A 13,836-nucleotide genomic window follows, 5' to 3' on the forward strand; every position below is an offset into this window, starting at 1 on the left:
TAACTTCTCTCTAGTAATTTCTTTCTCTCTGTGGCCAAAACCTTAGCCTCCATATCAGAAATTCTCAAGCTTTAGCCTCTCAAATTTAAACCCAAATCTAACCTCCACTTTAAGATTGGTGGCAGGACCATGATCGTCTCTCTCTCCTATGATTCAAATGGACACTTGACTTGACCATGTGGATCGTCTCTCTCCTAAGTTTCTCTCTATCAAAATTGTTCTCTTTCATCTCTATGGGTCTCAGGTGATTGAACCGGGTGATTTTAATGCTCACGTGCGTGTCACGTGAGTATTCTATTAGTTTATTAACAGCTGACGAATTGAAGTACTAATTTGGTACATGGATAAATTAGCTAAAATAAAAGATACTGACTTGAAAATTTCAAAATACTAGATAAATTTATGAGTTATCATCTTAATGGTCACCTCAGAATCTAACATGGCATCTGTGCATTTTATGTGCCGTATAAATAATTTTCCTTACTAAGATGACATCATACAATAAAATGCTAGATTGATAAGAATAAATCTTGTGCCACATCAAGTGACCCAATAAATGTCATAATTCACCCATTAGGTGACTTGATGCAGGGTCATATGGGCGAGATGTGATATTTATTGTGTAACTTTATATGGCACAAAGACTTACTCGATTGATAATGAATTTTTATTTTTGATTTTTAGGGACACAAATGTATTTTTACCTTGTTATAAAACTTAAAATCTTCTTTAAAAAAAAATCACTTTCCCTCTCGTTTTTTACTGTTGTTTTCTGGGAAAGCAAAAAAAAAAAAAAAAAAAAAAAATCCTGAAAATCACAATTACTAAACAAATACTTACTTTACTAATCGATCATGAATGGGTTTTGAGTGGCTAAAGCTAAACCCATTCATGATCGAGCTTAAAGTCTCGTCCCCATCACTCCATCATTACGTTGAAAAGCAAAAAAGGAAACTTTCGATGGTGTTGGATTCTGCTCTGTGACAGTGCATTGCAGCCTCAACTACTTTGATGACTGAGATTGCTGGCTTTTTTAAAAAAAAAAAAATTTTTTTTATAGTCCCCGCAACAGCAATGGGACCACTCTTTGTATCCAAGTCATAGTCAGTGACCTTCCTCTTTTGGGTCTATTTTAAAATTCAACATGCAGTAATTTTTTAATACTGAAACTAAGAACCAAAAAACCAAAGCTAGAAACTTTCTAAAATCTCGGTTTGTGAAAGAGATGGGTGTGATCACCAACATCACCAACAACTTGGGTGTTCCTTATTTTGGCGACCTGGTCAGGAAGAAGCTACCGCTGCTAATGTCAGGGTTTCATTTTTCAAGCATGTGTATTCTCTGTTTACTAGTCAATTGCAGCTTTTCTTTCTTGTCTACTTGCCTTGTTCTGATTTTTTCAAACGATTCAATCTTAATATAGTACCTGGTACGGACATATACCTCTCTCTCTCTCTCTCTCTCTCTCTCTCTCTCTCTCTCTGTATTGGGTCAACCTTAAATTGCTCAATTTGCTGTCAAGTTGGCTTCTTTGTTTCATCTCAATCTTGAGTAATTCTCTTATGTTATTTTATTCTTCTCTTGGGTTGTTTGTTTTGGATATATTGAACTGCTTTAGAATTTTAAATGTGTGAGTTTTGATGGTTGTTTTTTATTATCAGGTGGAGTACTTGGATATTTTCCACAATTTGTAGTATTGGGTACTTGGAGGATTTTTAGAGTTCTGGGGTTCCTTGTGTTAGTGGGATGCATCTTGCAAGAGTCTGGACGTGTGGATTATTTATTGTTGCATGGTTGTGTTGTTCTTCACTACTTATTGGAGCTCAGAAACCGGTTACCAGCCCCGAAGAAGGTGATTTTGCTTTAGTTTTCTGTTCTTTTGCATTTCATGATTCACAAGCTTCTTTTGCAAAATTAAGTGCTCAGGAGGATGCTTGTTTAGATTTCTCACATGCGTGCTTTCTGAAACAATTACTCATGTTCGCTTCCCCCAAGTTAGGAGTGGTTAGTATTGCATATAGTTAGGTTGTAGTTATTGTTTGATTCATCAATTGGGTGTGCTCAAAACTTGAGGCTGTTAATAACTTTGATGCATGTTTTTAAAATAACATTGCGTTCCTTTAATGCAGTCTGCAGAGACCCTGATTCTAGAATTATAGAAACAGAAGGACCAGTAATCATGTTGATGAAATGGTGATTAACATTTGTATTAATTTGCAGTGAAGGCTTTGCAGGCCATCAAGAGCAGTTTGATAGATCCCAATGGGAATCTGAGTGATTGGGATCAAGAAGACCCATGTACATCAACTTGGACAGGGGTTTTCTGCAACAATACACCTTCAGACGATGGATATCTACACGTTGAACGATTGTATGATTTTAACCTTTACTGATTTTTATTTTTATCAGAAAGCACTATTGACATGAATAATGCTGCATATTTTCTTTGACTTAGAACACTTTTTTCACTTCGTTTATTTTGTCCCCTGCATATGATGAGATGAATATTATTCCACTTTGATATCTACTCATTTTATTTGGTGCATGGAACAAACTTCCTTGATTATATTGTTCGTTTGAAATTAAAAGAAATTTATTAGGATGGGATCTATTATCCACATGTTTCCCAATGGTCACCCGTATCTCCTAATGAGTTTAAAATCTATCTTCATGTTCTTTTCATTTTTGAAGAAAATTAATAACTATTAATTTATTATTATTTATTGCCTACAAACACAATTGTTATCTCATGCTTAGTATTATAATAGATTTTGACGCTAGTCACAAGTTCGCATATAAAACTATCAAGCTTTGATAAGACTTGGCTATTAATTGCATGTAGGCTCTTCTTATGAAGACTTAGCAATGGTGCTTTAATAATCTTGTTTTGGGCTGCTTCTCTGCAGGCTACTACTACGTATGAATTTGTCAGGAACTTTATCACCAGAGATTGGCCGCTTATCAAATTTGAAAATATTGTAAGGCAAAGGATAGCTGAAGAATAATTTTTGTGATACAAATATCTTTATCTGAATCACAGTTTTCGGAGACCTCTTTCACTCAATATTCTGGAATCCCATGGTAGCATTCTATATTACTATTTACTTATCCTACTGATATATTTTTCTGTCTACTCTGTTGAAGGGATTTTATGTGGAATAACATAAGTGGGAGTATACCAAAGGAGATAGGCAATATTATGACTTTGGAACTCTTGTAAGTTGAGCAGTTCTCTGTTGGATAGGTTAGACACTCAATATTGTTATCACAGGATTACATGCTTAGAGCATTAAGAAATGCAGATATGCTACAAGTTTGTGCATTTTAGATCCTTTGAATTCTGATACAAGAGATAATCCTTGTATCTGAAGATTCGGAACTAATTTACTTTATATTTTGGTGCTTTTCTGAATACATGATATTTTAATATTGTAAAGCTGCAGTACAATTTCTTTGTCTCTAATTCCATTTATAATATTCTGTGTTTCCAGGCTTTTAAATGGAAACCAATTAACAGGTCCCTTACCTGAAGAGCTTGGTTATTTTCCAAACTTGGACAGAATACAAGTTGATGAAAACCATATATCGGGACCAGTACCTAAATCATTTGCAAACTTGAACAAAACAAGGCACTTGTGAGTGTGCATCTGATGCTATACTGTCTAAAATCAGTTCTACAATAACTAACCGTTCTACTTCTCTTTTTTATGAGCAGTCACATGAACAACAATTCGATCAGTGGGCAAATCCCACCTGAGCTATCCAGATTACCGAGTCTTATTCACTTGTAAGTATTTGGTCATATTCTTAAATTTCATATGAGTCATCTGTATGACCATTGACGACCTTCAACTTGGCACCTGCAGCCTTCTTGATAATAACAACTTATCAGGGTATCTTCCACCAGAGTTCTCCGAACTGCCAAATTTGCAGATACTGTATGGCTTTCACTTTCCTAGAACATAAATATATTTATGTTTACACATAATTTTCTTTACATTTAAAATTTGTGAATTTATTTTCCTTTTCTTTTTCTTATGCTTTTCATCTTGAACAAGGATATAATTTCTAAATTTTCCTTTTTCTACAGTGTAGCATTACTCTAGTAATCTTTTTTCAAGCTTCTTGATACTTTCATTTACTTTGTTTTGCAGTCAATTTGATAACAATAACTTCGATGGGACTACAATTCCAGCTTCTTATAGCAAGATGTCTAAATTGCTGAAGTTGTAAGTTCATATTATTATTGTATGTTTGTAATTATGTTCCAAAAGTAAAGGTGGGCAAGGTGCTAGCCTTGAAGTGTAAGGCTCAATGTTTGTGTGTGTGTCTATATATATATATATAGAGAGAGAGAGAGAGAGAGAGAGAGAGAGAGAGAGTGTAAGGATCAATGTAAACTACTCTATCAATGTTTGGCTAATGATTAAAGAAGCTCTTCCCTCTCCACCTAAAATGCAAAACTATAATAAGGAGGAAAATACAAATGGGAAGTTACTCAACTTAGAAGTGCTGTTGGTTTAATCCAACTAAGGTGGCATGAATGTACTTCTTTGCATTTCTCAAGTTGTAAAGAAGCTAGATTATCTTAATCAGATATCACAGAACTTTCATTAACTTAGAAGCTTTCTATGCTTACAAGATGGCAATTAAGGAGTAAACACATTCACATGTTGCGTGATATTCAAGATTTATAATATTTGTGTTTTGGTTGGATTTGCCAGGAGCCTTAGGAACTGCAATTTGCAAGGACCAATTCCTGATTTTAGCCAAATACCAAACCTTTATTATCTGTAAGTTTCTTTATTTTTATTTTTCCTTTTAAAAGTCATTCTGGGATGATCACTTATGGCTTTTAAGTCTGAAAAATAGATGGACCAGGCTGTATGGAATTTTCTCTTTTCTTTATCTAAAAACTCCAATAGCTACTTAATACTTTCTTTATGTTTTACTTTGAATAAATTTCAGAGACCTCAGTTCAAATCAGCTAAATGGAACCATACCTTCAGATAGGTTTTCTCCGAATATCACAACTATGTAAGATTCTTCATCTTCTGAATGAGATGTCAAATTTTGTATTTTTTTTTCATGTTGTTTGAATTTAATTCCTAGTTATTGCGAAATATTTCAAGACAACTTATAACAACGATTCCCTTGACTTTTGATATCTACTATTTGAGCAATATTCAGCTTGTTATACCATAACCAGATTTCTGGAACAATTCCCACCAACTTTTCTGATCTTCTTCATCTCCAAAGACTGTGAGTAGTCTCCCTTTCTTATTTCTCCTTTTGTGTTTAGTTCTATGGTTCATTGTTATTGTAAATTCTTTTGTATTAATTTAAATTTGAGTTTCCAGTTTTCTCAACCATTCTATTTTAAAGTTACTAGTTAATATCAGTCAATAAATTAAACTGTTAATAAAATAATTGGATTTATTTGGTAAATTATTCCCCATGGCAGGTCGATTGCAAACAATTCATTAAGTGGCTCTGTTCCATCCTCCATTTGGCAAAATAGGGCTTTTAATGGAATGGCGAAATTTACAGTGTAAGACCTGAATGACAATGTTGCTATTCCCTTGTTTAAAAGTGTCATCATATTTTGGTACAGGTGTGTGCATCTGTTCATTCTCTCAACCAACTTTTTCTTGTAATGGTAAAAAAAATAAAGTTGATTCCTTTTTCTGATTACAGCATGGGCCTTTTGTAAAATTCAAACTTTTACCTCTCGGGTTGACTATTAAATTTACTCTCAGATTGGATTGTCTAAGATATTGCCTTTTCCCTTTGGTACTACAGGGAGTTGCAGGATAATAATCTTACAAGTATCAGTGGCACTACTTATCTACCTCCAAATGTTTCTGTCTGGTTTGCTTCTATACCTCCCCAATTTTTGCTTCCTGATTAGTTTCATATAGAACATCATGTGTGATGAAATGCATCTTCAAAATGTGAATACTTGGTAAAAGATCGTGGATGTGATCTTTTTAATTTTAGTTTTGCAAGGTATAACATACATAGCACATTGATGTGATTCAGTCTCATTTTTAACTCTCAGGCTTCAAGAGAATCCCTTATGCTTGAACTCCAACCTAGCCCAGTTCTGTGGACCTGAAATTGAGGAAGACAAAAACGGTCAGAGTTCAACAAAAACCACTTCTGTTTGTCCGGCTCCGGCTCAAGCATGCCCATCCTCTTATGAATATTCCCCTACATCTCCAGTAGTTTGTTCCTGTGCTCTTCCTTTGTTTGTTGGATATCGGTTGAAAAGTCCCGCATTCTCAGATTTTCGTCCGTACAGAAATGATTTTGAGGAGTTCCTGACATCTCGTCTTGAGTTATCTCTTTATCAGCTGTACATTGATTCATTTACATGGGAAGTAGGACCTCGACTGGGAATGCAATTGAAGTTCTTTCCTGTATCTGATTCTGAAAACAATGCTTATACCTTCAATAAGAGTGAGGTTCAGCGAATCTTCGATGTATTCACATCATGGAAAATTCACAATAGTGACCTTTTTGGACCTGCTGAACTTATCAGCTTTCCTATACTGGGCTTCTATAAATATGGTTCGTCTCAAAACCCTTATTTGATATTTTTTGCAACAGAGCTTTCTTGAATCGGAACTAATGCTTATTTAGCCGTTGAGTAATGTACAGCTTTCTTCTCTAATTTATTTGACCTGCACCTTGAAGTCCTCTATACTTGAAGACCATCTTAAGCTTGTGGCATTATTCTCTGTTGTTGATTTGTCTGAGTAACTTGTGGGAATATCTGTGGGGGGCACATTTGAGTGGAGATCACCTTTTTTTTTGTTGTGAACAATGTTGAAGAAAGGCTTGGTCTCCAGTTTAATGTTTTCACCATGGTGATGCTATGTTCTGTGGAATAACAGATACAGTTGATCAGCACATAAGTAAATAATTGCAATGCTCGGTTCGAGATGATTGTTAATATTCCCGGAAATTAAGTTTTGTTCTATATTGATCAAGAAGCCAGCTTCAAATTCACACCATCACTTATGATTTGACCCCAAAGATGGATGAACTATAACTCAGTCACAAGCCTTATTTTGTGTATTCATATATGAGATGAATTTTGTTGCAAAGCTTTGATTTTGTTTGTGCTGATAGTTCTCACTAATGTCACAGATGATGCCAACTCTCCAAGTTCTGGTTTAAGCAAAGGTGCATTGGCTGGCCTAGTACTGGGAATCATTGCAGGTGCAGTTGCATTGTCTGCAATTGTTACTCTTCTGATACTGAGAATGCATGGGAGGAATCACCATGCGCTTTCAAGAAGACGCCATTGTGAGTATCTTATTTTTATGAAGTTAGGGGTATCAGGTAGATATGTCATGATTTTTTACTTTTCCTGTAATTGTTTTTATTGTACACCCTGAATTTAGGCCTGTCAATTGGGCCAGGGTGATACTAGTCCAATTACAGAGGCCTCAGCCTGGGCTTGGTCAATATCTCAGCCCTATCTCAGCTAATTATGTTGGGCGAGTTTCAGTCAATTTTGGACTGGCCTGTGATTAGAAGCATCATTTAGAGTTGAAAAAAGGTTAAAGATAAATTAGCATAGGACTTGGTTGCATACTGGCTCAAACCATGTTTAAGTTGAAGAAAATCCGACTCAAGGAGAAGCGCTAGCTACATCTACGCTATATCTCGAAAGGATTAGTCACAATTAAGGCTCCTTGTAGTTGTTAATAAAGTCCAGTTCAACCCAGTATATGTCTGATGTGAAACTCATCACGCATCCACACACATCACACAATCAATCAAATTGGGGTATCATCACAATGTTCAACAATGTTGTTGACTAGCAAGGAAGCACGGACACTTCATTTGGAGTGTTGTACCCTTGTAGGACACTTGCATTGCCTGGGACACTTCTGCATGTGTGTCCCAGCAGTATCCCTTAAAAAAAAATGAAGCACATGGCCAAGACACAAGAACAAGAGGAATCAAATACTCTTTCACAAAACAAAGAGAGCATTTATGCTTTGAATAGTAATAGTGCATTTGAGAATTAATAAATATCTTTATTCTTGATTTGAATTCTAATTTCTAAACATCCTTTAATGGTCATGGATTTTCATTATTATCCATTACTAGCCGCGAACTTGCGCGTTGCGCATGATAATTATTTTTATGGTAGTTTTATTAAATTTTTTATACAATTTAAACTAATTTAATAAAGAGTAATGTATTTTGTAATTATTTTTTTATTTATTATAAAAATAATCATAAATGTAATATAGGAACAATCATAAATTATAAATTCAATAATTTTTCTCATACTAAAATGAAAAAAATACAATTTTTCTCAGAAATTCAAAAGGCAAATTAACTAAAATATTTATTTTTTTAATAAAATTTATTTATAATATTTTGTGAATCATTAAAAAGAATATAAAATATGGAAATTATTCTTTTAGTTTTATACAAACTTTCTCAAACTTATTTTTTTTTGCCTACCATCCAAAACACTGAAAAAAATAACTAAAAAAATTAATAAAACTTAGCTATGATTAATTGGACCAATTAGGAAAACAATTTGTTATTTATAATCTATTAAGGTTATTTTCTTTGTAGAAATTGTAATTTTGGCCATCCAAAACATATTATCAAATAAACAATTATTAGCAAAATCTAAGAATTAAATTTCTATGCATTGTTATAAAATAATAATAATAATAATTAAAGTAAAATTGTAAAAGATAAAATTTGTCTCTCATCCAATAATTATTGTTTAGCCAACCTTTACTTTTCTCTAAATAAATGGCATTATAGAGTACTTCTAATACAATTATTTAGAGTACTTTGTTCACAACAAAGGATTAAAAAATAAATAAAATGATTAAAGTCTCATAGTTTAACATCTAAATTGATCACTATAAAAATCATGCTTTCAAATTACAATAACTATCAAATTAAATTATCCAAATCATGCTATATAGTAAGATAATATTATATTTTTATATTTAATCATTTATAATGCAATAGGATAACATTTAACAATCAAAGAGAGAAAAAAAAAATACAACAATTAAAAAAAAAAAACTGAATCGCATTAAACTAAAGTAGATTAAAGAATATAAAAAATTATTAACCTAAAGTGAAGATGCAAGAAAAATAAAAAATAAAAATCCACCCAAAAATTAAGTGAGAGAGTGAGAGAGAGAGAGAGAGAGAGAGATAGAGAGAGAGAACCTTTTTTTTTAAAGGAAAAACTATGCATAGAATGAAATAGATAGTGACAAATTTATAGTAAGAGGGTGTGAATAAGAAGAGAAAAAAATAGTAGAAGATGAAGGGAAAGATGAAGAATGATATTAATGTGGAGGGTGGTGGGGAGATGTGAAGGTGAAGGAAGGAGAAAAGTTGGAGAAGTAGTGGGGAGATGAAAATGTATGAGAGGGAGAAAGGTTGGAGAAGTATAAATATGGAATAAAAAAATAATTATAAGAAAATGGAAATAAAAAATTAATTACGTGGACGCTGGCGTGGCTCAACGTGAGCGCAATAGCATTATACGCTACGCTTTAACTTTTAGTAATATATAGATAGATTACTCTTAATTTGATATATATTGAACATTATATGAAAAATATATGCTTAATAATAAAAATATATTTTATAATTATTTAATAGACATGTTCCGCCGTACCCGTGTCTTAGTTTTTCAAAAATTGTGGTGTTATCGTGTCATACCCACACCTATATCTGTACCTGTGTCCGTGCTTTTTAGTTGACTAGTAAGATGCAATGGAATGTATGTGTGTCTGTGTGAGTATAAATAAAATCCTATGATAATCAATACATAATTCTATTAGGTATTTTTTTTAAAAATGGCACTGCACCTTTTTATGCAGCACTTATCTCTATGTTTTTATTTTTAACATTGGTCTTATTAAATATGCAGCCTCTATGAGCTCCATAAAAATTGATGGTGTAAAGGATTTCACTTATAGAGAAATGGCTGTAGCTTCAAACAATTTTGACAACTCCACTGAGGTTGGCCAAGGAGGGTATGGTAAGGTTTATAAAGGCATTCTACCTGATGGTGTAGTTGTGGCCATAAAACGTGCACAACAGGGATCTTTACAGGGTGAAAAAGAGTTCTTGACAGAGATAAAATTGTTATCAAGATTACATCATCGAAACCTTGTGTCTTTGATTGGGTATTGTGATGAAGAAGGTGAACAGGTACTTTTCTAATCTTGAATTTATATATGCATGTTTTCTATGTTCTTAACACTTATTCCAAATTTCAAGCCAATTGGATGTTATTTTCTATTCGATTTGTAAACTCATCTTTTATGCATAATTTTAATATAAAATAACTTGAAATTTAAACATTTAGTAATCTAATGGCAGATTTGTCAAAATTCGCATCAAATGAAATAAATATTGAGTGGTGTAGGATTGCTTAAAGAGTTAAAGTTACACTAGATATAACTTGAACCTAACCCATATACATAATGAATAAAAGATTGGATTATCCACCAATCTTCTTGGATACACAGGGAGATGATTCCCATCTACTTAGGAAGTTGATGCAATTACGCCAAATGAGCTGTAAGAGTTAAAAAGAAGAAGTGAAAGATGTAAAACTGTGTACATAGCTGCTTTGAATATGCAAACAATGGAAGAAATCAAATTCGGTTTAGAGACATTACAGATGAGATTCTGCCAAATTAGTTGCTTAATAATGTAGAAGCATAGACGGTTCTTCATAAAGTAAGGATTATTTTGGCTCTAAGAAATGCATAAAAGACTTAAATATCTGCTTTTGCAGTGAACTTGGGAGAATATAGTTTTTCTTCTTCATGAGCAGTCTGTTGCTCCTGCAAAATTGTTTGGCTTTCACACCCTGGGGACTAGCTTTTCTTTCTCACTATTGCTTAATTTGTTTTGAAATTTTTTCTTCGGAGGAGCTTCATGTAAGTATTGTTTTGCATGCAGATGTTGGTCTATGAGTTTATGTCAAATGGTACTCTGAGGGATCACCTTTCTGGTACACCTTATAATCATTCTCTAAACTTGCCTTTTATTGATTTCACTATAGTATTTTCTAGGTATTCCTCATTGCGAATGATTGCAATATATAACTTGCAACAATACACTTTCTCCCCCTCCCCCCCCCCCTCCCACCACCACCAAAAAAACAAATTCCGTTTTATTTATATATTTTATAGCTAAACGTAACTTTTTTACTTTCAAATTCTATATCCATTCTAATGAGCTTATTAGGGGTTCATGTGTGTAATAATACAGCCAAGTGTAAAGAACCTCTAAGTTTTGCTATGAGATTGAGAATTGCCCTAGGATCGGCTAAGGGCATCCTCTACCTACATACTGAAGCTGATCCTCCAGTATTTCACCGAGATATCAAGGCCAGCAACATATTATTGGACTCCAAGTATATGGCAAAAGTTGCTGATTTTGGACTTTCACGACTTGCCCCAGTTCCAGATATTGAAGGGATGGTGCCTACTCATGTATCAACAGTTGTTAAGGGGACACCAGTAAGACTCTTATAGTTGATGTTTAACTAATAGAATTATAAACTTCATATTTTTCTAGGTTGATGAGTGAATTCTTATCAGTGTTCTCCAGCTGTGGCACAAGTGCCACATTTTAACTGCTTATAAGTTTCATATGATTCAACACTTGACAATCTAGCCTGGGCTACTAACTCTTCTTGGAAAAACAATAAAAATGAATTGATAATAGTGTTGTTCATTTCCATTTTTGTGTAAGGGTAGATTGCAGAAAACCACCCTAAACTACGGGATACTTGCACATCACAAACTTTGAAAATTTGGTTGAAACTACTGTGGCAAAAAGGGAACTAATAGCCTGATAGAAGTATTAGGAATGAATTAAATGAGAGAGGTTCAAAAAGAGAAGCTAAAAATCTTTTATAGCCTTCATCCACTATATTCCATATATATATATATATGAGTTTTTTTTTTGAATCCTATATATGTGAGAGTTGGTTACAAGGAATAGAAATATTCTAGACAATATGATAGCTGGTGAGGGATACTTCAGACTAATCTGGAAGGATTCAACACAATGCAAGGGTACCACCTATACAATATAAACTCTTTAACAGGGTGCAAAGTGCAAGATCCCCCATATATATATAGATAGATAGATAGATAGATATATTGGTAAGTTACACACGGTCCCAATAAGTCTTGAATCCACAACCTCACCCTCCATCTCATTACTGTGGGACACGGAATTGCCAATTGAGCTATAGGTCGTCGGCAATCCCCATAATTTAGGGTGGTTTTTTTGGAACTAACCATTTTTTTAAATTGTAAATTTATACCTTTTTTATTATTAAAAAATAAAAAAATGTAACTCAAACTCTGTGAAATAGACTTAGTAGGACGTTGTTTAAGATGTAACTGATGCCTATTTTCTTTTTCTTTCATTCTTTGGATTAAATTTGCAGGGTTACCTTGATCCGGAGTATTTCTTAACTCGTAAATTGACAGACAAGAGTGATGTTTATAGCCTTGGTGTTGTTTTTCTTGAACTCTTGACTGGGAAGCAGCCAATCTCACATGGAAAAAACATTGTTAGAGAGGTAAAACCTTATAGACTTGTTTGTCTTGGATTTGATGGGGCCTAATGGTGCATCAGGTGCTTAGGCATGAAAGGGAAAATTGTTCTTCCGTGATTTGTTTTATTGTGTAGAATAAAGATGACAGATTTTAGTTATTCTCTCTCTCCTCTTCTTCTTGTCATATGTCATTTTATTCTAGACGTAAAGATGAGAGATATCCTCATTTGCAAGTATCAGTTTTAACTTCAAACCCTGAAATCTTAAAAAAAAAAATCTTCACTTCTGTCCTTATGTGAAACATTCATTTACTTGTATAACATTTATGATCATTTTGGCATAATGATCATATTATTTAATCCTGTAGATGCAGCGGCTTAAATTTGGGTAGTAAAATGGTTTCTTATAGTTTTTATATGGTTTCTATTTGTTTCAGGTTAATGTTGCGAGTAAATCTGATATGATCTTTTCGGTCATTGATGGACGAATGGGATCTTATCCTCCTAAATGTGTGGTGAAATTTTTGAATTTGGCTCTCAAGTGTTGCGGAGATGAGACAGATGCTAGACCTTCAATGGCAGAGGTGGTTAGAGAACTTGAAAGTATATGGCATATGATGCCTGATTCCGACATTATATCAGTAGGTCCTATGGTCACTAATGCTGAAAAGGTTGCAACTCCACCATCATCATCCTCTACGGTGAAGGATTCTTATGCATCAGAGATATCTGGCATTGAACTAGTTAGTGGAGTCGTTCCATCTATCGTGCCTAGATAGAAAACATTTTTAAAATAGATTGTATTAGAACCTGAGATGCTATGATCTTGATGTTGTGTAAAGTCTCACTCTTCATTATTCACTACATTTTTATTTTTTTTGGTAAACTAATTAGTTAGACATTTTTTTTTGTAAACTAATTAGTTAGAGCTGTAGATGGTGTAATAATGTCACTGTAAAAACGTATGTACTGTTCAATAATGAAGTTGTTGATAGTGAAATTTTGAAATACATTGATAAGAAGCGTAAACTTTATGGAGTATGTGCTGTCTGATTCAATATAAACATAAACTTTATGGGACACTGAGCAGTCTTAAAGCTACAAGAAAAAAAGAAGATTTGATTGAAATGCTTTTACTGGCTTCATACACACTGGTATGATTAGGGGTGGTGGTCAGTGGTCACTCAGTTGGCATTGAATCGCTATGGATCCTCAAAGGCCATCAAATACGTGGTTGGGCCC

The 13,836-nt window shown here is 33.6% G+C and overlaps 1 protein-coding gene across 3 annotated transcripts; it reads left to right on the top strand.

Annotated features, from left to right (window-relative positions):
• The first annotated feature begins 1,256 nt into the window (after positions 1 to 1,256).
• Positions 1,257 to 13,633, top strand: LOC142607409 (putative LRR receptor-like serine/threonine-protein kinase At1g06840). Of its 3 annotated transcripts, none has more exons than XM_075778894.1 (21): positions 1,257 to 1,308; positions 1,662 to 1,852; positions 2,221 to 2,371; positions 2,907 to 2,978; positions 3,145 to 3,216; positions 3,492 to 3,635; positions 3,716 to 3,787; positions 3,867 to 3,938; positions 4,155 to 4,229; positions 4,725 to 4,793; positions 4,969 to 5,037; positions 5,191 to 5,262; positions 5,465 to 5,551; positions 5,803 to 5,871; positions 6,062 to 6,573; positions 7,156 to 7,314; positions 9,938 to 10,221; positions 10,981 to 11,032; positions 11,293 to 11,543; positions 12,485 to 12,619; positions 13,032 to 13,633. In XM_075778894.1, exons 2-21 carry the CDS (start codon positions 1,747 to 1,749, stop codon positions 13,371 to 13,373), a joined length of 2,865 nt encoding a protein of 954 aa, XP_075635009.1. In that variant the 5' UTR covers positions 1,257 to 1,308; positions 1,662 to 1,746; the 3' UTR covers positions 13,374 to 13,633. The 3 variants fall into 3 exon arrangements, with proteins under 3 accessions (XP_075635009.1, XP_075635006.1, XP_075635008.1); XM_075778891.1 differs by having other exon boundaries at positions 1,291 to 1,429; XM_075778893.1 differs by lacking the exon at positions 1,257 to 1,308 and adding an exon at positions 1,464 to 1,551.
• Positions 13,634 to 13,836: the final 203 nt, after the last annotated feature.

This window comes from Castanea sativa, chromosome 8, assembly GCF_040712315.1.
Source record: "Castanea sativa cultivar Marrone di Chiusa Pesio chromosome 8, ASM4071231v1".
Lineage (NCBI taxonomy): Eukaryota > Viridiplantae > Streptophyta > Magnoliopsida > Fagales > Fagaceae > Castanea > Castanea sativa.

Excerpts from the sequence above, each read along its gene's own strand:
- LOC142607409 (XM_075778894.1), top strand. The coding sequence starts at position 1,747 with ATGCATCTTGCAAGAGTCTGGACGTGTGGATTATTTATTGTTGCATGG. Across the intron at positions 5,552-5,802 it reads GGAATGGCGAAATTTACAGT|GGAGTTGCAGGATAATAATC; the intron begins GTAAGACCTGAA and ends TTGGTACTACAG. Across the intron at positions 11,544-12,484 it reads CAGTTGTTAAGGGGACACCA|GGTTACCTTGATCCGGAGTA; the intron begins GTAAGACTCTTA and ends TTAAATTTGCAG.